This window comes from Poecilia mexicana, unplaced genomic scaffold (genome assembly GCF_051168715.1).
Source record: "Poecilia mexicana isolate PSO_F unplaced genomic scaffold, ASM5116871v1 scaffold_4, whole genome shotgun sequence".
NCBI classification, from domain to species: Eukaryota; Metazoa; Chordata; class Actinopteri; order Cyprinodontiformes; family Poeciliidae; genus Poecilia; species Poecilia mexicana.
Genome location: NW_028263373.1, coordinates 13,082,228 through 13,105,197, shown reverse-complemented (window position 1 = coordinate 13,105,197; position 22,970 = coordinate 13,082,228). Strand labels below are relative to the sequence as shown.

General features: G+C 39.1%; 3 protein-coding genes, 1 long non-coding RNA gene and 5 other non-coding genes across 11 annotated transcripts in view; all 9 read left to right on the top strand.

Annotated features, from left to right (window-relative positions):
* osbpl9 (oxysterol binding protein-like 9) overlaps positions 1-1,981 on the top strand; it is a 36,283-nt gene extending 34,302 nt beyond the window's left edge. For all 3 annotated transcript variants that reach the window (XM_015011244.2, XM_015011165.2, XM_015011394.2), the window contains one exon: positions 140-1,981. In XM_015011244.2, coding sequence (XP_014866730.2) covers positions 140-214 — 75 coding nt within the window. In that variant the 3' untranslated portion in view covers positions 215-1,981. The remainder of the gene's footprint in view (positions 1-139) is intronic.
* Positions 1,982-3,365: 1,384 nt separating this feature from the next.
* On the top strand, positions 3,366-6,689 carry LOC106932369 (uncharacterized). Its single transcript, XR_001421265.2, has 12 exons — positions 3,366-3,400; positions 3,845-3,887; positions 3,979-4,026; positions 4,202-4,244; positions 5,017-5,048; positions 5,235-5,280; positions 5,459-5,486; positions 5,676-5,713; positions 5,889-5,937; positions 6,140-6,189; positions 6,366-6,384; positions 6,583-6,689. It is a non-coding gene; the product is annotated as an uncharacterized LOC106932369 (long non-coding RNA).
* On the top strand, positions 4,071-4,136 carry LOC148159948 (small nucleolar RNA SNORD75). Its single transcript, XR_015762788.1, has one exon. It is a non-coding gene; the product is annotated as a small nucleolar RNA SNORD75 (small nucleolar RNA).
* LOC148159947 (small nucleolar RNA SNORD79) lies at positions 5,087-5,168 on the top strand. Its single transcript, XR_015762781.1, has one exon. It is a non-coding gene; the product is annotated as a small nucleolar RNA SNORD79 (small nucleolar RNA).
* LOC148159946 (small nucleolar RNA snR60/Z15/Z230/Z193/J17) lies at positions 5,321-5,394 on the top strand. The gene has a single exon (XR_015762787.1). It is a non-coding gene; the product is annotated as a small nucleolar RNA snR60/Z15/Z230/Z193/J17 (small nucleolar RNA).
* LOC148159945 (small nucleolar RNA snR60/Z15/Z230/Z193/J17) lies at positions 5,524-5,605 on the top strand. The gene has a single exon (XR_015762786.1). It is a non-coding gene; the product is annotated as a small nucleolar RNA snR60/Z15/Z230/Z193/J17 (small nucleolar RNA).
* LOC148159944 (small nucleolar RNA SNORD47) lies at positions 6,439-6,514 on the top strand. The gene has a single exon (XR_015762790.1). It is a non-coding gene; the product is annotated as a small nucleolar RNA SNORD47 (small nucleolar RNA).
* Positions 6,690-8,490: 1,801 nt separating the features above from the next.
* On the top strand, positions 8,491-14,245 carry tor3a (torsin family 3, member A). Its single transcript, XM_015010976.2, has 6 exons — positions 8,491-8,802; positions 8,916-9,038; positions 10,687-10,952; positions 11,639-11,814; positions 12,609-12,733; positions 12,962-14,245. Exons 1-6 carry the CDS (start codon positions 8,637-8,639, stop codon positions 13,207-13,209), a joined length of 1,104 nt encoding a protein of 367 aa, XP_014866462.1. The 5' UTR covers positions 8,491-8,636; the 3' UTR covers positions 13,210-14,245.
* Positions 14,246-15,210: 965 nt separating this feature from the next.
* LOC106932226 (calreticulin-like) lies at positions 15,211-21,144 on the top strand. Its single transcript, XM_015010854.2, has 9 exons — positions 15,211-15,517; positions 15,978-16,079; positions 17,409-17,612; positions 17,748-17,842; positions 18,053-18,262; positions 18,344-18,457; positions 18,614-18,757; positions 19,761-19,853; positions 19,960-21,144. The coding sequence occupies exons 1-9, from the start codon at positions 15,424-15,426 to the stop codon at positions 20,179-20,181; spliced, it is 1,278 nt and encodes a 425-aa protein (XP_014866340.2). The 5' UTR covers positions 15,211-15,423; the 3' UTR covers positions 20,182-21,144.
* Positions 21,145-22,970: the final 1,826 nt, after the last annotated feature.

The window sequence follows — 22,970 nt, the reverse complement described above, 5'->3', positions numbered from 1 at the left end:
GTAAAAGTAAAACTTGATGTTTTAGTTGTACAGGAGATTTAAAGTGTTATAAAATGTTTTTGTTAGAGTTGCCGTTTCAAGATGACATCTTTATACAGCCGTTTAAAATAAATGATTTGCCCCCTGTCTTTTTTTCCAGCTGTTCCATGAGGACGGGGAGTGCTGGATCTACGATGAGCCGCTTTTAAAGAGATTAGCCTCTCAAAGGCACTGAGAACGCCACGCCGCTCTGATGAACACAGAAGTGCAAAAAGAAATCTGCACAGACATAAGAGTCTTCATAAGAACTCTTTTGCAAAAAAAAAACAACACTTCTTATTCAAGCCTTGGGATGACTGGTTGAACCTGTACACTGCTTTGCATCTGACTGTATAAAAAAATGGAAATGAATGAAAGCATCAAAGATGTAAACATGAGCTCTTCTCCTTACTTGGGCAATTTCCTCTTTGCTGGCCATTGATCCCATCCCTTCCTCTCTCTCCCCTACGTGAGACTCGGCACCGCTGAGAGGGGACGCAAGAGTCGACCATCAGCTTTAGATCCACACTCTCGATGATCCGGAGAAGCACTTGGTTTCCAATATACATGTTTTTGTGTTTCATTATGTAAAGGGGAGCAAGAGGTTTGTGACTGATGGTGTACAATTCAAGTGAAGCTTGATTAAAAAATAACCGGCGCTCTACATCTCAGGGAATCTGACTGAGGAAAGAAAGCTGCTGCACCCTCCCAGAGTCTGACAGCCTTATAGCAGTGGAGCGGATCGATCCTAAAGCGGCGGGAAAGAACTTCTCTGCTTGCCTGCAACTAGTTCAAACTGATCTTTATATATAGATATACATATAAGGAAAATATATATTCTTTTTTTTATTTCTAAATGTTTTTTGTTCCATTTTTTTTTTTCTGGCAATACTATATAACTATTGGGGATATAAACTTTGATGGCTTTCCGTCTTTAGGAGTCATTCCATTTTGCTTTTCATCGTTTTGTTTTCATTTCAGCGTGGCCAATTTAGGGTTTTTTTTTTTGTTTTTTGTTTTTTTTTTTTCTTTTTTGTATCTTTAGTGTTAACCAGAAGCAAAACATGAGCCATGGCATCTAAATCCACTGATTAGGAGAGGTGATATATATATATATATATATATATATATATATATATATATATATATATATATATATATTAAAGGAATATATGCAATTCAAAGTTTCAGTGCCAGTTATGCCAAAAAAAGAAATATAAAGTTTAAAGAAAAAGAGAGTGGAGGGACTTTGAGCTGCACAGCAAACAGTTACCTGAAGGCATTCCTGAACAAAACTGATTGTTTACATGTTGTTCTTTCTCCATAGTGAGGATGTAAAGTCTCCCATTTGTCCTGCAGATCATCTTCTCATCTTAAAGCTCTCTCAAAATGAGCCAGCAGAGTAGACGCATCCGACTGGTTTCTGTTGTTTTATATTTCTGTGCTTTTACATCCAGAACCACATGCTGGTCAATACTAAGCCTTTTGATCACCGACTCACTGCTGATTTTACTATTTAAAACTATAGTTTGGATCTGAACTTGGGGGGGTTTTAAAAAAATATCATCAGAACATGCTGAACAATGACAAAAACAATCCCTCTTATTAGTAGTTGAAGTAGTTAATTATCAATTGATACAAAGACCAAAAAAAAACAACTTGAAATAAACTTACTGCTGATCCGGAAATTTCAGTAACATCAACACAAATGAAAAGGCCTTTGTAATTGTCCACCTGGTCTTAAGCTCAATTTGAAGCTTTGCTTCTGTCTTTTTCTTCTCTCCATGTTTTTTGTATAAGTTGTTGAATAGAGGCCTTGCCTTTCATTTCAGTATTGCCTGATAGAAGCAATCGAAACAAATGTATTTTTTTTTTATTTCCTTCTCATCATAACCATTGATTGTATCTGACTCTCCTGATTATTGAAGCATTATATTAAATCTCTGAGAGTTATTTCCTGTCAGATTTGGTCTATTTATTTTAGGTCACCTTCTTTCATAACTGCTGTAAAGTTGTTTTTTAATATATTTTTAGTATTGTGGATCAAAGCGTCATAATAAGATGTACTTTCCTTCTCTTCCTTGTTGAATAAATTACAACATAGGTCAACTACGGTAATATGGCAATAATGAAAATAGGAGTAGAAATAGGAACTGTTACAGCTACAGCACTCAGGTTGAGTGCTGTAGCTGTTGCAGTAAAACCCAAAATTGTTTGTCTTTTCCAGATTTGAAGTTGTTTTTATACCACTGGAAAGATGTTTGATAGGAAATGAGAACGGCATCCATCTAAAGGTAATGAGACCAAGCTTAAGAGGGGATCATCTTGTCTTTTTTTATGATGTCACTTGCTTTGGTCTCAGTGGCTGAAAAACACGCCCACAGCCTTATGTTCCCACCACCATGCTTGACTGCTAGGGTGCTGATCTGGGGCCTTTTGTATTTTAAATGAAGACTACCTCATTTACGATCAGACAGGTAAATCTTAGCTATGACTGACTAAAGACCAGAATTCATCTTCTTTGCCCAGGAAAAAACTCTCAAAGTCCAACCAGGGCTTCATGACCCTCACTCAGAAAACTGACATCTTCTGATGACCATTGGCCTGGTTAGGGAAAATGTCTTCCTAGCCCTTAAAAGCTGCAATTTTTCTAAGGTGTTCTTGAAAACAAAGAAATATGTTTGCTTCCTTAGAAGCATCTCTGCAGCATCACAGCTCATTGAAATGGGTGAGTTATCTCCCCCGGCTCTTCACAATTTACTGGTCTAATTTGAAGTGGTTCAGTATATTAATGTTGGTCTCATTGTTAATTACTGCTAATCAGTTAAAAAAAAACTTTTTATTTAGAATATTTTAGCAGCTCTACAATAACCATGAGTGCGTAGTTTAATGCTACTCACTCACTCATGGTGAGTAGCATTCACTCATATATATGAGTGAATGCCCATACATATGGGCAAAGAAAGAAAATCGTAGTATTTAATAAACATAGCCACAACAGGAAAAACTGTAATGGCTAGTATGTTTGTATTAGTTAGAAATGACCATGTAAGTAATGCATAATGTATGCTTGCAGGCGGATTCATCATCAGTATGTCTTAAGCACATTATTCTAAGTATTTTTTGTCACATGTCAGAGGGTCAAACATATTTCAAATATAGACTTCCTTTTAGAATAGTTATTTGTTCTTGACAGAACGTCCTGAGGGATAAGCTTGTGCTTCTAAAACTATTTTATACAATTGAACTTGGCAGAAATTGTAATCGAAAGGCAGCAGATGGCGCTAAATGTCTTGCTACTTTTTTTCCCATGAGCCTTTGCGAGATTATATATATAAACCTCTCGCAGCAGCTACTTCCTCCCATTTCGTCTCTGTCCGAGGTAAGGATGTTGCAGTTTAGCCGCTGCAGTTTTTATTTATTTAATTGTCTGTGTGACCACATTAATCATTTGTGGGTAGTTTTGGTGTTGTTGATGCAGCTTTAAGTTTTTTTTTTCTTTTAGTTGAAGTTTAGTTTTAGGGTGAAACTCCAGTAGGCCTCAGCCACGTGTTGGTGTTAGCATGTAGCTGACTACACCAGCCTCGCTGCACCTTAACGTAGCTGTAAATAGTCGCTGTCCCATGGATGAATGATGTAATTTCGTGTTGTTAGGGACATCTGAGTTAATGTGATGAGACACAACACTCTGACTCAATGGGACAGTTTGGCTGCAGGCCGGAGGTGTTAGCAGTGCAGCTCCTCCTGAAGACGGGGCTTTCTAAATGATGCAAAAAATACTTTTAGCTCAGTAATATTTATTAAAGTTCTGCTTTCTTGTTTGCAGGGCGGTGTATGGGATATGCTGAGATGGGAAGCCATGTGGCATGGTGAGAACAGTTTCCTTAAAGTTAGATTAGCTCGAGTTTTCACGAAAGCTAAATTGTGTGACGGTTCTAATTGCTTATATTTTCTGCTTAGGGAAACCATGGATCATCTGACTACTGTAAATCTGCACCTTATGCATAGGTGTGTAAGTTTTCCCTCACTGAGTAGGGGTCATCCTGTGTGAAGGTCGATGATTAAGTTATAAGAGTAGTGGACAGAAGTGATTTCTGAGAAGTTTTAACAATGAGGCCTCATCAGTTCAGCTCTTATGTGTAATCTGCTAAACTGATCAGTTCTAATGAGAAATCATCCACAGGTTATGGAGTAATTCAGGCAGCTGAAGGACCAGTATGATGGAGGTAAGGCTCTACAGCTTTGTAACATATATTTGAAGGCAGAATAATGCATCTCTCTGGTGTTTCATGTGAATTTAAGCTGTTTTAAAATAAGTTGAATAGCAAAAAAATAAATTGCAGACTATGTAACTGAACCTTTTTTATTCATGTCATTCATTCATCAAAATGCAGTGGATTGGATTAATGTACTGTACTAGTTTGGGCACTGACATCCAGTTAATCTTGGTGCTAAAGTATTATACAATGCATATTCATGTAATCCCGTGTCTCTAGCTAAATATGCTGCGAGTTTAGGCTACAAGCCAAATGAACATTGGGATAAATCTGCAGCTATGGAAGTAAAACTTGGCCATCATGAACTGGTTTATTTCAGACATTAGATTAACTGATCTACTAAAAATGAAAGAACTGCATTCAGATTTTTAAAATGTAAAAACAAAATGTATAGCTACTCACCTGGACTAAACACTGGTAGGCTAGGCTACATTTTGTAACTTTTTCCAAGAAGTCAGTTTTCTGATTAAACTGTCAACGTTATTCCTAGGTCAAAATTGAGAAAATTTCAGGATCAACACCTCAGTGAAACATTAGTCTGCCTTTGATCACTTTTTCAATAGTCTTGTGCTGCAATGATGACAATTATTTGCTACTCTCGACTTGATGGATGACGATACTCCAACCACCTATATTTATAATCTGAGGCACAAAGATTGTGATGCATTTTCTCGTTGAATCTGAATCCTTTTTTTTTAAATTGCTCATCTTTATCTTTCAGCTACGCTGATCGCTTCAACGACTGAGATGCAGGTAATGACCAAACTAGGTGTACTCCATGTTTACTGGATGACTGTCTGTGATGAATTTTGTTATAAAACAATGGGAATCTCTCTGAAAAAGAGTGAAAGAGGACTTTATTCTGACACAGCTTGAGCAGAAGGATGAATATTTCTGCTTAAATCTTAACTCTTGGTAATCAGCCCGTTTCTCCTTCAGGTGTTTGGCATCCTCATACCCTCTGCTCCAGGATTTGAATCTGTTGGTGAGTTTTTATTAGAAATAACCTAAAGTACACACTTTACCCGATGCAGTGATGATCTTATAGTTCAACAGATCACTATGAAGAACAATCTTTCGCTCCTATCTGATGCACCGGCTTCCCTAACCTCGGTTACATTAGCTCAGTGACCTTTTTACTTACATTTCTTTTTGTTTTTCAGGAACCGGCGTCTGCAGCAGCTGATCAAGGTGAGCTTTATAGTGAAGATGCATCTTCCAGTAACATTCGATACAATGATGACCGCATAGTTCAGCAGATAATCCTATGAAGATCTCATATCGTCTTTCACCCCTAACTGACGTATCAAACACAAATATCTGAATGTCCTGGTTGATTAAAGTCGAAGCTGATCAGTTTTATCTCCTGCTTTCTGATAGGAATGGATGCCATCATGCGACTCCCTGCTGCTTCACTGGTAAGATTTTTATCTGCTGCAGGTTGAAGCTAAAGGAAGTTCAGGTGTGATGAGTTTGAATCAGGTCGCTGATCCCGTTGAGGAAATAAGTAACTCTGATCTGATGTTGGTATTTATTTGATGATTGCACAGTGCTGGCTGTGTCATTTAAAGACATTTGTTTTTCCGTTTCCAGAGCCTCTGAGGGGAGTGGCAGCTCATATTGGAGGAAGCTGAACTGAAAGGTGAGTAAAAATGACGTCTTGAGCACCTGGTTGAGGAGAAGCCACACCTCTACCTGGGATCGATCATAATCTGACCTGTGATGACAAAATGAAGACTGATTAACCATGACGTGTTATATTAGCTCTAGCTGATGTGGTCGGTTCAGTGGTAGTCCTGTTCCTTCCTGGATTGTTTATCTGACTAATGCTCTTGTCTCTTCAGGTCAACAATGCTTCTGGACTGCAGCGTGAAAGCAGACACTTTAAACTAAGGTAAGGAAAGAGTCACTGTTGTGAAACATTAAATGTGGGTTCGGTGATGTCCAAACAAATGTCTGACCTGAACTGTAATGTAGACAAATGCAAAATATTACTGAGCGACCCAGTGAATGGAAACATTTTAAAATCAGTTGCTGACCTGTAATAAGGTTCTCATTCATTCTTTACAGGAGATGAACTCAAGCAACGGTAAGGATTTCATTTTATTAACACATTTTAGGAGTTTCTATAAGCTGGCCATTTAACCAGTGATGAAAAGATTCTGCCAAATGAAGATTATATTGATTATAACCCTTACCGTTCCATTATTTCTGAGGTTTTGTGGTCAGCTTGAGACCTACATGTCCATTAGAAGAAACTTTGGTCTGACGAGCCGCTTTCTTGCAGGCGCCGACACGAAGATGATGGGAACCTTATCGATTTACTGAACTGATGCTGTGATCAGGATGGTCTAAGCTTCTGGAGTTTGTAATTTAATAAAGATTTGAAATTAACCCACACTGTTGTCTCAAGTAATCAATAACAAATGTTTAACAAAGTTGTACTGAATTTATTTTTGATGGCACAGAGGTGAAACATTAACATTAAAGAAAATGGAGTTGATGCTAAAGAGCAAAAAGATGTTTCCCATTGGGGTTAAAAGAAAACAAAACAATGCTGAACACGGTAAAACTCACTATTAAATAGGAGTCGCATGCAGTCCAAGGTCTGGAAGCATTTCCATGACTTGAACTAGTTTTAAGTTTACATGACGTCTAAATGTCTGTTAATGAAGTTCCCTGTTTCTTTTATTCCTTGTGAATCACCACAAATGTTTTCCTTTTTTTTTTTTTTTAACTACTTCAGATTGAAATGACCCTGGTGTCAAACTGGGTTGATGCTTGTAGAGAAAGAAATGGCCATTTTGGAGGGATTGAGCTGGAAAGCTGCTAGAAATCTCCTTAAAGTACATTTGGAAAAGAGATTTTAAAATTAATCTGATTTAAAGCAGTTCTTCCCAAAGTACCACAGTGAGATCAGATTATCACTTTTATAAAGTTAAGTTAATTTGATAAATGGCCAGTAAATATCTTGGGTTTATCTTTAATTTCTATTTGTCTTTTGATTTGAGTTCATGTTATGAAAATTAAAGACTCCACCATTGATTCCAACTTTAAGAACTGAAGTAATTTTGTATTGGAAGCGCTGAAAAACCTATATTATGTTAAATGTATACAAATTTAAAATGTGCATCTCTTGAGGTGACTTGAACACAAGTTTTATGTATGGTTTTGTAACGGGTTACTTTTACTTTGACCTAGTTACTTTGACTCCACTTGTATGAAGTAGTGATAAATGTATTACAATAATGTGTAATGGCTGGTGCAGATGGTGAACATGCAAGACCTACATTAAACTGTCTTGTTAAAACAAATACTCTCAAAATACCGACAAGGCAGACACTTGATTGCTGATCAAATTAAAGGATTTGTTTAACAAATCCTAAATCCATTTTTTAGGTTCCTAAAAAATGTTTTTTCATTGAATCTAAAGTTCATGTTCCGTCATCGCAATTTTCCTAATAAACTCCAGCAAATCTATCATGGCTTTTGGTTTTGGCACCAGGCTCTGCAGCGGTAAACAGTTGGTTGTATTATTGTAAATAAAAATGTTACTTGCAAATAAAATGTCGCTTTTAATAAGACATGGACCTGAATAAAAAAATATGTAGAAACCAATCCGTTTTTTTTCTAAGGCATTACCATTTTTGCTGTTATTTTAAAACATTAATTTTTCGGTTGTCACTATTATTGCACTTATCAAATATATAGTTGGAAAAATTGAAGTCATTCAGTTATGGTGGCCAGCATGAGGTCACTGAATATTACTAATCACAGCCAGGGAGGGGTTAGAGATGGTGCGTGATGATGTCTGAGCATGTCATAAAGATTAGTTAATTTGTACGTTATTTAAACGTAGGTGCAAATTCACATCTCTTTTCATTGATATTCAGAAAATAAATAATGCAATCAAGCCTGTTTATCCCGGTAAGCAAAAGAGTAAAATAATACAACAGCAGCTCCCTTGTAAGGAAGTCTAGTAGTGAGGAAAATAAATCGCTGCTGATGTGATGTTAGTCTTTTCTGTACCAAATTGGGTACAGAAAAAAATACACTTCTTGATGTAAAGCTACACCTGTACATTTGGAGGGGAAAAAATCAACCTGCCGCCGCTGCTTTCCCCCTCTTTTCTCTGTGGGCGGAGTGAGGCGGAACCGACTGGGCGAAGCTAGTGCTTTCCCGGACATAATTCACAGGTGGGACCGTAGCGTGGGTGGAGACTGGACCCCTACGCACCCTCTTCAGGCTGTCTCGTAGCGAGCTGGTGGTTTAAATAAATGGGAGAGAAGCTCCACTGCCCTGTATCTCCTCTGCCGCCGCGGCTCTCCGCCCTGCTCCCCGATGTTTGTGCGCTGGCTGCTGCCTCTGATCTGCGCTCTGTCCGCAGAGGCCGACATCTTTCCCCTCGATAGCATTAGCAACGTCTCCACTTACTATTTCAACTACTTCTACTGCAACATCTGGGAGGGGGAGTGTCAGCCCCACCAGGATGATGCCACACAGCAAGGTGAGCAGGAACATTATTGCACTGGTCAGGAGTTTCCGTCTTTGTTTTGAAAGGCCATCAGTGCTTACTACGGTGTTATAACCCCGGGTTTATGTCTCTGTTGCTGTGTGAAGTTCCTGTCGGGGACCTCTGGCCAGGCTTTCCTCAGGACTACACCAGCCTGCTGCATCAGTGGTACTGTAGCCTGGGCCAGTGCTGTGAGTCTGGAGACTGCAGGATAACCAACAACGTCACAGGTGATTTGTTTGTGTGTGTTTCACCTCTGCTTTGAGGTGTGACAGAGAGTAAACATCTGTAACATGTCTGTGGGAGGGGACAACCTGTCCAACCACCTTCATTAGCAGTGATTTGAATTATTGTTGGAGTTTGAGTTTCTCTTTAGCACCGTTTCTGTTGTGGACATTCCTCCAGTCTGGCTAGAACATTTAGTTTTTGGTATATGTTTGAACTTTAATTAGGCTCTTGCAGTATTTAAGGGATAAAATTTAATGTTTACTGTTGAATAATCTCAATGACTGCAAGGTGCTCAGGTCCTGGGCCCAGATGATCACCCCTCCACCACCGTGCTTGATTGGTGTTAAAGATGCACCAGTTAATCAACAGATTTTTCCTTTGATCAGATTGCAGATCATTTCACACACTTTTCGAGTTTTAAGGTTAGGGAGATATTTGTTGATGCATAAATTAGTGTAATTTATACTCACTACTCCAGTTCCAAATAAACCTGCAGCACATTTTCCTCTCTCTTATGTGATACGGTACTTTAAAGAAAAAACACTCAGGCTATAAAGACGAGTGAATGTGTGTTTCAGTTCAGCAAATCATTATTGGTGCAGTTTGTGCTGCCATGCTGTTTTTTCTTCTTTATTTTTTAAAAGCATCTATATGAGGGCAGCACAGTGGTGTTCATCAAGTTTGCATGTTCTCTCGATACACACATGGTAGTCACAGGTCCCACCTAACTTTGTTATGTTAATTAGTTTCTCTAATTGCCCTTATATAAGTGTGTGCATGCATAGTTATGGGTCACTGTCTCGGCTACGCCAGTGTTTCCCAGTGATGGGCTGGAAACAGACACCAGCTCTCCATGACCTAGCATGTATAAGCTGGTATGATAAATGGATGGATGGATCTGCGCGGTGGCCTGAGGTGTCTGAACGTTGGTCCAGTTGTCTTTTCGTTCATCCAGATGCAGCTCTGCAAACAGAAGTCGTGCTGCCACATTCCTTTCAGAGAGAAAAGCTTTTCTCCTACCGAAGTTGTCTGTCTTTTTCTTATTGTGCTTCCATGAACGTCAACATTTAACTTCACCAAAACCTCTGCTTTTATAAAGGCAGTCGTGCTTACTGAGAGTCGAGTGTGTTTGGTGAGCAACACCTGGCTGCTGCTTTCCTTAAAATCTCCCATGGAAGCAGGAAGAGAAGACGTAGTTTTCTCCATGACACTCCTGACTGTCATGGAAACTTTTATCTTCCAGATAGTCGCTGCGTTTCGTTCCAGCTCTAAGGAAGTTGGCCAAGCCTATTTATTGTTTCCCGTTATCTAATTTTATTGTTAGTTTAATGTAGTGGTTTCTTATCAGCCAATCAGTAAACATTTTTGTAAGATGACCAGGATGACTAATGTTCCTGTAATTATCTTCCGTTTGGACAGGAAGCTTGATTGGGAAATAGGTGTTTAAACTGTTTGGTTTAACATTTGAAAGTCTTCAAGAGACCATGCACCTTACATTTACAGAGGTGAAATATTAGTTTGTTAATATAATTTTTTATCTAATTGAATTTGTAAAAACTGGCAAAGAAATAAAAAAAAAAAAAAACGAAAAGAAAAGAAAAGAAAAATAACTCAAGTGCTGTATTGTGCGTCTGTTTTATCCGCACTCAGGTTTGGCCAAGGACCTGCAGACGAAGCTCCACGGCCAACACCTGGTCCAGTCCGTGGTTCTTAAAGCCATCCAGGGTTTTATCAACAACCCAGAGTCCAACAAGCCTCTGACGCTCTCCTTCCACGGTTGGACCGGAACCGGCAAGAACTTTGTGGCCCGTATCATCGCTGACAACCTGTACCGCGACGGGGTGAAGAGCGAGTGCGTCCGTCTGTTTATCGCCCCGTTCCACTTCCCCCACGCCAGACTGCTGGACACGTACAAGGTGAGACGTCCAGAAAACCAGTCGGCCCACGGGGACTGGACGCCGTGTTCCAGGAACGTGGTAAACATGTTCGTGGGTCGGCTCCCTTGCTTAATCAGATGTTTAGTCTGCGTTTTGAAACCCAGCTCGTGGGTGATAACGGTCACAAGATGGACCGATGCTGCAGGTCAAATATTGGTGCTTCAACACCACTGACATGCGTGGATTTTTGGAACCTGGCACGAATCCAACTGGGCCACAATGACACAAATGGGCTCCTCGTTTTTACCCAATATCTGTTTTAATACTGGACTCTACATAGCGGATTGATGGTACGAAGAACAATTTTCGGCTGGATACTCTAAAAATCTATGGTTGCATGTATTCTCATGGCAATAAAAACATTGTAATAGCATGAGTTGGAAAAAAAAGGTAATTTATTTCTGAAAAGTCAGAAAAATGAAGGTCTGAAGATGTTAAGTTCTTCATTTATCTCTCTCTTTTAATCCCCTGTTATCAGTATTATCATTATTCTTTTTATCTTTGATTTACTTATTAGTTTTATGTTTTTAAGGCGAGTTTTTTTTTATTTTGTATGCCTGTCCTGTTAAAGCACTTTGTTAAAGACTGTATAAAAAGTGCTGTATAAATAAATTTTGATTGATTAAATGTGTGATGCTGAATTTGCTCCTCTTCACTGGGTCCAGGGTCAGCTTAGGGAAGCTATCCGAGACCTGGTGCTGCGCTGCCCGCAGACTCTGTTCATCTTCGACGAGGCTGAGAAGCTCCACCCGGGCCTCATCGACGCCATCAAGCCCTACATGGATCACTATGACAACGTGGACGGGGTCAGCTACCGGAGAGCCATCTTCATCTTCCTCAGGTTGGTGGATCAGGCTGAGGGATGTGAAATCTGGGTCACAAGCTCAGCTCCACTCAGCGCTGTTCTGACAGCTCATTCTCAGTGAAGGATGGGTTTTCTTCTTTATGCATTTTTCATGTTTTTAGTAGTTTGTGTCTTGAAGTACTGACCAGCAGAGGTTTGACGTCCTTGAAATGTTTTATTCATTTTTAATTTATTTTACGCCATTTTCATCAGAAAACATTTCTCTCTCTTTTTTTTTTTTTACTAAACATTTTGTAACACCCATAATAAGTGAAACTATTTAATTAAAGTCTGCATAATAACTTTTCTAAGCAAATATTCAGAAATTATTAACATCTAATTTAATTTTCCATCAATATCTTCATTAAAAATTCATAAAAACATTGAAAATGTTCTTCAGTAATTAACACAATCCTAAGCTAATTTAGGTAGTGTTGTATGAGGTTGTGGGAGTTCTCATCTGCATGTTTTGGACTTTCTTTGTGGTGTCCCACAGGGGTCAGTTTTGGGCCCCATCTGTAAATGAATGCACTTCATAGACCTTTTGAAGAGAGTTGAGTTTTCTGATTATATATCTCTGTCTGGGGAAAGTGGATATTTATTTTTAAGAGTCTTTTCCTTCAATTTTGAACTTCAGCTAACTTTAGCAATTGGCTTCACTATAAGCATAGGGGGGGAAATAAAATAAAATAAATAATACAGTGACAGAGTTTGTTTGTTTCTGCTCTGCCAATCTTGACCCAAAGTGTGCAGAAATGCGATAAACGTGCCACTGCTTTTCATCACTACAGCAACATAGGCGGTGCAACAATAAATGACGTGGCGCTGGACTTCTGGCACTCGGGTCAGAATCGGGAGGACATCGGTATGGAGGACCTGGAGCATCGGCTTCGAGCTGAAACTCTGGAGACCCAAGGTACGCGGCTCAGCCAGGTTAAAGTTCAAGTAGTCAACTGTTTGTTTTCTCTGCAGCTGGAAAACTGAGCTACAGACAGCTAACAAATATTCTATCAGACATATTATCTGTGTCTGATTTATTGTCATAAATCAATCATTATCATTGGTTTATTCTGTTTGTTTTCAAGACTGTAGTTAAATTTTAATCATGTTTTTATTCTGATTTGGTTGTTTGTATTTTTCTTAGGGGGCTTTGCTCAGAGTGAGCTGATGGCGGACCACCTGATTGACTTCTTTGTGCCTTTCCTGCCTCTGGAGTACCGTCACGTGAAGCTGTGCGCGCGAGACGCCTACACAGCGCGAGGTCTGGAGGCAGATGAAGCAACACTGGATGAAGTGGCCAAGGCGATGCTGTACGTTCCCAAAGAGGAGAGACTCTTCTCAGCCCAAGGATGCAAGTCCATCCCGCAGAGGATCAACTTCTTTCTCCCCTAGAAGGACAGAGAGAGAGAGACAGAGAGAGAGAGAGAGAGACGCAGCGACCTGGAGGAGGCGTTACGATTGCTTTTCCGGCCCATCTGCATTCAGAGCCACAGAGCGTCTCCTTCGCTCTGTTCTGTGCACTAACCCTCTCCCCACACAGACACACACGCCGTGTCTGTCCAGGTCCCTGGGAGACGGCCAGGCAGCAGGGCAGGTTCAGGATAAGAGGAGGGAGCGGCAGGAGCCGCCCTGCAGGGATCAGGAGCGTTGGTGGAAACACTCATTCCAGACGGTCGTTACGGGAGGCGTGGCTGCTCTCCCTTATCTGCCTGGTTTGAGTATCACAGCGTCAGGATGAAGACGTGAAGAAGTCCTTTGACTGTGAAAACTGATGTATCCTCTCACTATTTATGTTAGGTTTTTTTTTTCTGCAGAGTTACAACTTGTGCTGATTTTTCTGTTGTCTTATAGGTTCACATGTCATGTGTTGGTATTTGCAGACGTTATGCTTTTTTTCACGCCGTTATTTATCGACATCATTTGTGCCATGTGGTGTTTCTTAGTAAAGTACAAAACAGACTTGAGATCATTTTGCATTTTATTCTTCTATCCCAAGGTGAAGAATACACAGCACTCTATTACATTATTATCACTGGTACATTATTATTGCTTCTACCTTACTTTTCTCACACAACACTTGTGTTTTGTGTAATCATAGAGCGAGCTTTGAATGAGTATTGTGCTACAAACAAAATGCCATGGCTTACATTCTTCTAAATGTTACTGAAAAATGTTACCATAAGCTCATAAGTGGAAGCTAAGAAAAATCTATAAAAGTTTTTAGTAAATGTGTTTTTCCTCTAAAGTGAAACTGTGGAAGTCCTTTTTTTATGTGAACTCAACATATAATTATGCTTTTATTTATTTTATTTGTTTGCTGTCACCTTGGACTACTCACTCACTAGGTTGACGTAAAAGTTTTGTTGTTGAAATCACTTCACATATATTGGATTATTGAAAATTGAATAAAGCCGTAAAATATTAACAATAGTTGTTATTACTTTGGTTCTGAATTGGTGGTCAGTCATGATTTATTTATTGTGTGAATGAATTTCAAATTGGCGTGTTTTTATTTGTGCATAGATTTAGGAATTAATTTCACAATAAATTCAATCAGGAGTGTGGCATTAATTTATTGCTATTAAGACAGAATGTCTTATATACTCCTCTATTGTTTAAAATTATTCATTCTCATTGAACATTGTGAGATTTATTTTTAGGTTTCACAACTACAAATGTCAATGTATTTTATTGGGATTTTACAAGGTAGACCTGATTCTGATATTTTCTAGTCAAATCAGTCAAAACATACAGAATATGACTTTTATTTTGTTATAAATTTGCACAGAAAAGCCATGTAATACAGATTGAAGCGCAAAGGTAACTAATGCTTCCTATGTCAAAATATGTCAAAAACAACCGAAAAACGAACAAAACGGGATTGTCACGAGTTTGTTGTACTTTAAATTGTACAGAGAAAATCCATAATTTACTATCTCTTTTTTACATTTATTTTTGGAGAAACAAATGCACTGGTAGATATTTTTAAGGCAAGGATTAAAATAATTCCGAAATCTCGTAAAGACTGTCTTCCTTTCAAGATATATTTGGAGAAATATTCTCAAGTGCTCACTTTTAAAACCAAACTAATTATAAGCTCTGAATATGCACGGTTTAATTAAGCATTATGGAAAACATCGTTGATTTTACATGCTGGTTTGTCTTTCAATGGTTTATCTTTGTTGGTTATTCTGGTGGGGAGTTCTACAACACTAATAAGATCTATTCTTCCACCCTTCTTTTTTTCCCCTTCAGCCATGTGATTCATCCAGGAGCATCATTCTCCTTGGGGCGTGTATCAAGCAAACGCGTGGTCTTCCCCTATTGGCTACAAACCTTAGCGTTCAGATTTTCTCTCCTCCGATTGGCTGAATGCCGCGACTCTGGTTTGGAGCCACCGACCAATCAGATTCAGACATCTGTTCCGAGCAGAGAGGAGAGAGGCTGGTGCTCCTCGGCGGCTCGGTACTGTAGCATGACTGTATGAGACAGACTGGACCAGCACCCGCGACATACAGAATAGAAAAAGCCAAAAAAATATCCACATAGGCGTGTATTTGTAGTTTACTATCTTTATTCCGGACGGAGTGCTTTTAGCTCGTAACCATGACAGCGCTGTCGCTGATTTTGATGGCCGTGTCTGCCTTCTCTGTCCTGGCCGAGTCCTCTGTGTATTTCCGAGAGCAGTTTGAGGATGGCGGTAAGGTTTTATCTTTATTTTATTATTATGTTCTGACTAAATATCGATTCTTTCCACTTTTCATTTATTTTAGCATTAAATTAAAAAATATATATGCTTCATTGATAGGATGGGATTTCGTACTTTGAATATTTTTAATGCAGTATTTTGCACGGATCAGCTGCTAGCTATAGGGATAAAATACATTTAATCTATAAGACGATCAGTCTTGGATCCCCTTCTTCTTCTGCCTCAGTCCTTCATCTATAGTCCATCTGTTCCCATCCCCAGTTGTCTTCGAAGCTCTCCCACCACCCTGCAGCACATCCCTACCTTGGTCATTCTCTTATATCCTCCTCATCCCTCAGTAACATGCACCTGCACAGATTTTATCATCATTATCATTAGCGGTTGAACAGGTGCTTTTAACAATGTGTGATGCTTATCACAATGAATGCTCAACCTGATCTTGTCTGTGCAGATGCCTTCAATAGTCGCTGGATGGAATCCAAGCACAAGTCAGACTATGGCAAGTTTGTGCTGTCTGCAGGGAAGTTCTATGGAGACGCAGAGAAAGATAAAGGTGAGTGGGGAAAAAAAAACACACACAATGATGTGGAGGTTGTCTTGTAAATGCAACTAATAAATGAAGGAGTTTAGATTATCTAACAGTGGTGAGCAGTGGTGGTTCTTGTATGAATGTGGAAGATCAAATTCTTCCACCTCCTTCCAGTGCTACTATTGCTGTCTGAAGAAATGCACTGCTCCCGGTCAAAAACAACCAATCAGAGCCACAAAAATGGTCTTATCACTGTCAATCAACCTCGTGTACACAGTGCTAAATGTGCTAATGGCGGAAAAATAGCTTACCGTTCCAGGAAAACAATTAATCCTCCATCATCAGTGACGATGCTAGCTAACCTGAGCATTCGCGACAGGCTTTGCTGTATCATGGAAGCTGAATTTGTCTTCACAGATTATCTCTCATATTATACTGTCAGGGTGTAGGGATGGGTTTAACAAATATGTAAAACAGCTACAGGGCTCTGCTGATATTGGAGCCAGGTGTGCTGAAGCAGAGAGACACCTAAGAGTTGCAGTTTTTTGTAAATCGCAAATCAGTTGAGATCCTACGATTTACCTCGTGTTGGTCAGAAGCAGTTCAGACTCCTCAAGACGCAAAAATAGTTTTTTTTTTTATTTAGCACCAGATTATATGCCGAGTGGACATAACAGTAAGCATAACATGGGCCTATACCAGAACCACCACTGTGTTTAATGTTTGTTTTTTCCATCCATTTTCTTTACACCCTTGTCCCTTGGTGGGGTCAGGAGGGGTGCTGGTGCCTATCTCCAGTTAACGTAATGGGCGAGAGGCGGAGTACACCCTGGACAGGTCACCAGTCTGTCGCAGGGCAACACACACACTCAGGGACAATTTTTATTATTTTTTTTTTTTTTTAGAGAAACCAATTGACCCGACAGTCATGTTTTTGGACTGTGGGAGGAAACTGTAGTACCCAGAGAAAACTCCATGCAGAAAGACCAGGGCCGGGAATCGAACCCAGAACCTTCTTGCTGCAAGGCAACAGCTCTACCAACTGTGCCACTATGCAGCCTGGCTTGTTTTTTTGTTTTTTTGTTTTTTTTTTTTCCAAATAATCAAATTTCAGATTTTCTTTTTTTAATTTGATTTACCCAGATGGCAGCTTTTGATAATTAATCAGCATACCACTGAAAACTGAAAACATTTCTGCATAAAAATCTGCTTTTAATGATTCTCAGCTCATGAAGCAGTGCCAGTGTTTTTTCTGTTACTCATCATGAAAGTGGCTCTAAATAACTCGAGATCAGCCTATTAAATTCTGCCTCAGCCGGGATCTTCGCCGTGATGATGCCGTTTTTACCGCAGGTCTGCAGACGAGCCAGGATGCCCGCTTTTATGCTTTGTCAGCCCGTTTCGATGACTTTAGTAACAAAGGCCAGCCTCTAGTCATCCAGTTCACTGTGAAACATGAGCAGAGCATCGACTGTGGCGGCGGATACATCAAGCTGTTCCCCTCTGAGCTCAACCAGGAGGACATGCATGGAGACTCCGTCTATAACATCATGTTTGGTGGGACTCTTGAGTTTTTGTCAGATTACGCTTTCTTAATCATTTACAACATTTACTTGTGTTAAAATGCTCTTGCAAATTTTTTGTTAACATACTTTAAGTTACTTAACTTTATTTTCTTCATGGCTCCTTCAGGTCCTGATATTTGTGGCCCAGGCACTAAGAAAGTTCATGTGATCTTCAACTACAAAGGCAAAAACCATTTGATTAACAAAGATATCAGGTGCAAGGTATGGCATAGTTTTTTCTCCTAACTTAATAATGAGAAAACTGCACAATCTAGTTTTTTTTTTTTTTTTTGGAGATGGGGAGGGAATCGAATGATTACCAATAATTACTAAATTCTGAGTAGTTGACCCAACAATGAACGAGGTAATTTTTAAAAGTCCCGTTTTTCGAGCCCCTCTTTCCCGTTTCTAACTCCTCGCTGTCTTCTGCAGGATGATGAGTACACCCACTTGTACACGCTGATCGTCAACCCCGACAACACCTACGAGGTTAAGATCGACAACAAGAAGGTCGAGTCTGGCAACCTGGAGGACGACTGGGACTTTCTGCCCCCCAAAAAAATCAAGGACCCCAACGCCAAAAAGCCAGAGGACTGGGACGACAGGGAGAAGATTCCAGACCCCGCTGACAAGAAACCTGAGGTTAGTCTGCTGTAACGGGGAGAGGATAACTTTGTGAATGCTTTATTCTCTCTTGTTTTAACCTGTCTTCATTTTTTTAAGGACTGGGACAAACCTGAGAACATCCCAGATCCTGACGCCAAAAAGCCTGACGACTGGGATGATGAGATGGATGGAGAGTGGGAGCCGCCTATGATTACCAACCCTGACTACAAGGTATTCTTACACAGATTTCACCTACTGCTGTGTTGTTATAAATATGCCTGTCAAACAAAACTCTTTCTCTTACATTTGACCAGGATTATTTGTTTTTCAGTTTTTTTTTGTTTTTTTTTTTTTACATGAGCCTTTATGTGTTTTTTGCACGTGCAGGGCGAGTGGAAACCTCGAGAGATCGATAACCCTGCTTACAAAGGCAAGTGGGTTCACCCCGAGATCGACAATCCAGAGTACACAGCTGACCCGGAGATCTACAAATATGACAGCATCGGCGTGATTGGTCTGGACCTGTGGCAGGTGGGATGGTCTTGCTGATGGTGTTGAGTCAACGGTAAAAATACAGCAGCTAAATTAGAAAAACCCTCAAGGTTCCTACAGAGACTGTAAGGAAAGATGTGGAACTGGACTGAAGTATTTAGCATGTCTGAGTAATTACTTACAAGCAAATAGAGCATAGGGTATTTTTTAATATTCCCTTTATTCTCTGTCCATCAGTCACTCAGATCACTTAATTTGTCCGTTAATTTAACTCGATGATTGAGCCACCTTCTTATTCGTCTTTTCACTTATTCCCTCTAAATTGTCAAATTAGGGGGCAAATAGCATAATAATGGAAGTTTACTCTCACAAAACTAATAAACTTTAACTTCGTAAAGAACACTCAACACTGGAAGATATCTTAAATATCCAAAATAAAACAAAGACGATGAATAAAAATGAAATAAAAACCCCTACAACCAAAACCAAAAATAGAATGCATTGTGAAGCTTCTGTGAAACAAAAACAAATCATCATAATGGAAATTGAGCTCATTTTAATTTGCCATGCAATCAGTTGATTAATTGCTAATTGCGAAAATCTCATCTGATTTTGCAGTTTCCATATTCAAACTTTCACCGCATAAATATTTGTATAACAAAACATAATCAATACATTTATTTATAACTCTAATCTGTTTTGACTGTCTGAAGCACATATGCTAAACTGGCTGTTTGATAAAGATATCATTGCGTCGGCATCATTCATTGAACAAGCTTGGCAACCAAGACAGAGTTCTGTATCCTCAAAAGTTCATCTCTTTGGTTATAGAATTTCATTTTTTTGTAAATGTTTGGGAAGCTTGTTCTCGACATGCCTCGTAGGCTGAGCACCATACTGTGGTGCATGACGCTCAAATACATAAATCAAATCTATACAGTGAAGATGAGCAAAAATAGCTGAGAATAGAAGCTCTTATCTAAGTTTCTTGAGGTGTTTTGAGCTCGGGACAAGAAATGACTGACTTGTGTTTTTTGTAAAGGTCAAGTCTGGCACCATCTTTGACAACTTCCTAATCGCCAACGACCCCAAAGTGGCCGAGGAAGTTGGAAACGAAACCTGGGGGAAAACGAAGGTATGTTCCCAGTTCTCCATCTGTCTGCAAAGACTCTTTGAATCTGACTTCATCAGTTTTGAATTATTATTATTTTTTTTTAATTGTACGTTGTCTCCATTTCCAGGACGACGAGAGAAAGATGAAGGAAAGCCAGGAGGAGGAGGAGAGGAAGAAGCGAGAGGAAGAGGACAAGAAAAGGAGGGACGAGGTGAAGGAAGACGAGGAGGAAGAAGAAAAGGATGAGGAAGAGGAAGAAGAGGAGGAAGAGGGAGAGGAACCAGAAGAAGAAGAGGAGGAAGAGGAAGAAGATGAAGGCACAGACTCTCAACTCAAGGATGAGTTATAAACTCAGGAACGGCTCTGTTTGAGTCTGTGGGCTGTTGGAACGGAGACTGAAATGAAAGACCCTGATGAGCGTCACCTCGGGGTGGATCTGGGTGGGACGGACTTTTTAATTTGTTTGTTTACAAAACAAAAGGGATAGGTCAATAAGGGCAATTACTGTTGTGTTTCCTGTTTCCATGAGCCACTACTGCTACTATTAACATGATTATTGTTATATAAAATTGGAATAACAGAAGTGATCCGCTGGAACGAATGTCGAGATTAGTAATTATAAAGCTGCAAGTTGTTCTCTGCAGAATCGTACAAACTATCATTTGTTTAATGAGAATCTAGGTTTATGTGAAGCTTTGACAGGAAAAATATATTTGCTGTATGGATGGTGCCATGACGATGTTTTGTTTACCTCATGTGGTTTGTGTGTTATTTGTTTTGGGGGGTTTTTTTGTACAAGTTTTACACTAATTCATGTCAGTCTGGAAGGATTGGATTGAGTTTTGCATCTTGACGCAGGCAGTCTGTCCTGCTTTAACATTAAATTAAAACAAGGTTTAATGGGAACCACCATCAGGACTAAGACTTTGTGTTTTACACCCTGCTCAGATCAGCCTTCTGTCTGTGGCTGGTTAAATAGGCCACTTTAGAATGAAGCATCTTCTACAGTTTTCTGTCTAACCAACACTTCCACTTTGGTGCACCCTCAGTAGTCTTATTTATCATAATTAAGAGTTAGTTGTACATTAGGTCCTCTCCTGTAGCAGTGAATCATCTGGTACCCCAGATGATTTAACCAGTTTCCTCCTGTCTGATTTCAGTACATCTGCACTGCTGTACCCCGGCACATTGTCCCACACACGATGCTCCTTTTGTAAAACACACATTTTGTACTAATGGTCAGAAATGAAGTGGGGGAGGGGCAAATTTTATGTTGCTGTGCAAATAATAAAAACAATCTGAAGAAATCAAACAGATATGTATTTATCTCTAAATGTTGCGTTTGCATCTCGTATTCTTTTCTTCTTGCTGTTATGGCATAATTAAGGTTTTGTGGCTTTCAACGGTGACGAGTGTGTTTTTTTTTTTCTTTTTTTAAAATTATGAATGTGTTTTTGAGAAAGCTTACTAATGGGTTACAATGACGTAGCTTATTTCCATTCTGCGCAAGACTAAAATTCAGCATGTTTTTCTCATTTGATTCCCCTGGTAAGTTTTAAACTCGGTCGCAGCACCATGACCTCACATTGAATAAATATTTAGGAATCCAACCTCCAATCTGACTGCATTTACAAATTGAAGACTTGACTGCATGCCTGACAACTGCTTTAAAAAATGTTCATACATTTTTAAAATTGCATAATTGGGAATAATAATCCACAACTAAATGCTTGTGATTATTAATGATGTGGCAGGAAGGGTCATTTCCTTTATGGGAAGCACAAAAGAACATGTCATTGATGTCAGTCAAATATTGTTTGGCCCTGCTCACATACAAAGACGGAGAGCAGCAGAAAATTGAGGGATTTTGATCACAATTTCTCTCTCTCTCTCTTTCTATATATATATATATATATATATATATATATATAATCAAACTGAACTTTTCTGGTTTTAGTTCTGTTAGGATGATCAAAATCATTTCCTTTTGCCAAATGCCAGATCATTTTAGGGACATAGTTTTTTTTTTTTGTTTGTTTTTTTTAAGAGAATTAATAAATTCTTTACTTGGATTGACACGTTTTTGTATATTTTCTTGGTATTGATGACTCCCACACCCGACGTAGCTGACATTTCCTTAAAATGCGAAGGGACAGATGAGAAAGAGAAAAGATGAAAAACGCATATACTACACCTGATAAAATCTAGAGATTGCTCCTGGAGAACTATTTCTGTACGTTTGTGTAAAATGATAGTAATACATAAGTGTAATTAATCTTAAACTTGTTTCTTGAACAAGATAATGAGTACTAACGGCCTCCACAGTTACTACATCCTAATCCAGTAAAGCCCTTTTGGGAGAGTGGTATGAATGTAAAGCCAGCAGATCTGGAAATGTGAGGAATGTGCTTGGCACGTTGTTGATTCTATGCCATAAAAATAGGAAGCTCTGAAAGACAAAAAGAGGGTCCAACTTGGTACCAACAAAGTGTCACTAATAAAGTGGTCTGTGGGAGATTATACCAGTCTGTAGTTATACCACAACTAACTTGTTCCAGTGCCTTTATATGAGTTTTGAAAGTGAGATTTTATTCTATTCAGCTGACGCACTGTAGAGGGAGTCCTTGGCTCTGTTTTTCACTTTAGATAATCTCTAGTTTTGACATAAATTTGCAGAAACATCAAGAATATCCATGACAAATGATCCTATTGCAGATACTGACATCTTTTTTAGTTAGTATTAAATCTGAAGGTATCTTATAGTTGCAGGCAGTAATTATTTATATTTATTGATACAATTACTTAAGTAATTAATCGGGTAAAATTGACTTAAGAGTAGTTTTACTACTTTTGACTTTTACTTGAGTTATATTATTATGAAGTATAGCTACTCTTAAGTTTTTAATCCCAATTTAAAGGAATCTGTTAACTCTTGAAATAGGGAGTTCATACTTCCTCATTTTTGCAAGGACCCTTTAGCGTATCATCTCACAAATCCGACGTGTAAAGTTGGGGCCGGGGCGTTTTCCCTGAGATGAGAGTGAGTAAGTATTAATGACCCGTAGAGGGCCCCGTTGTTTTATAATCACATTTTACGTTTAAATATAAAATGAATAGGATTTCCCATCATTCCCTCAT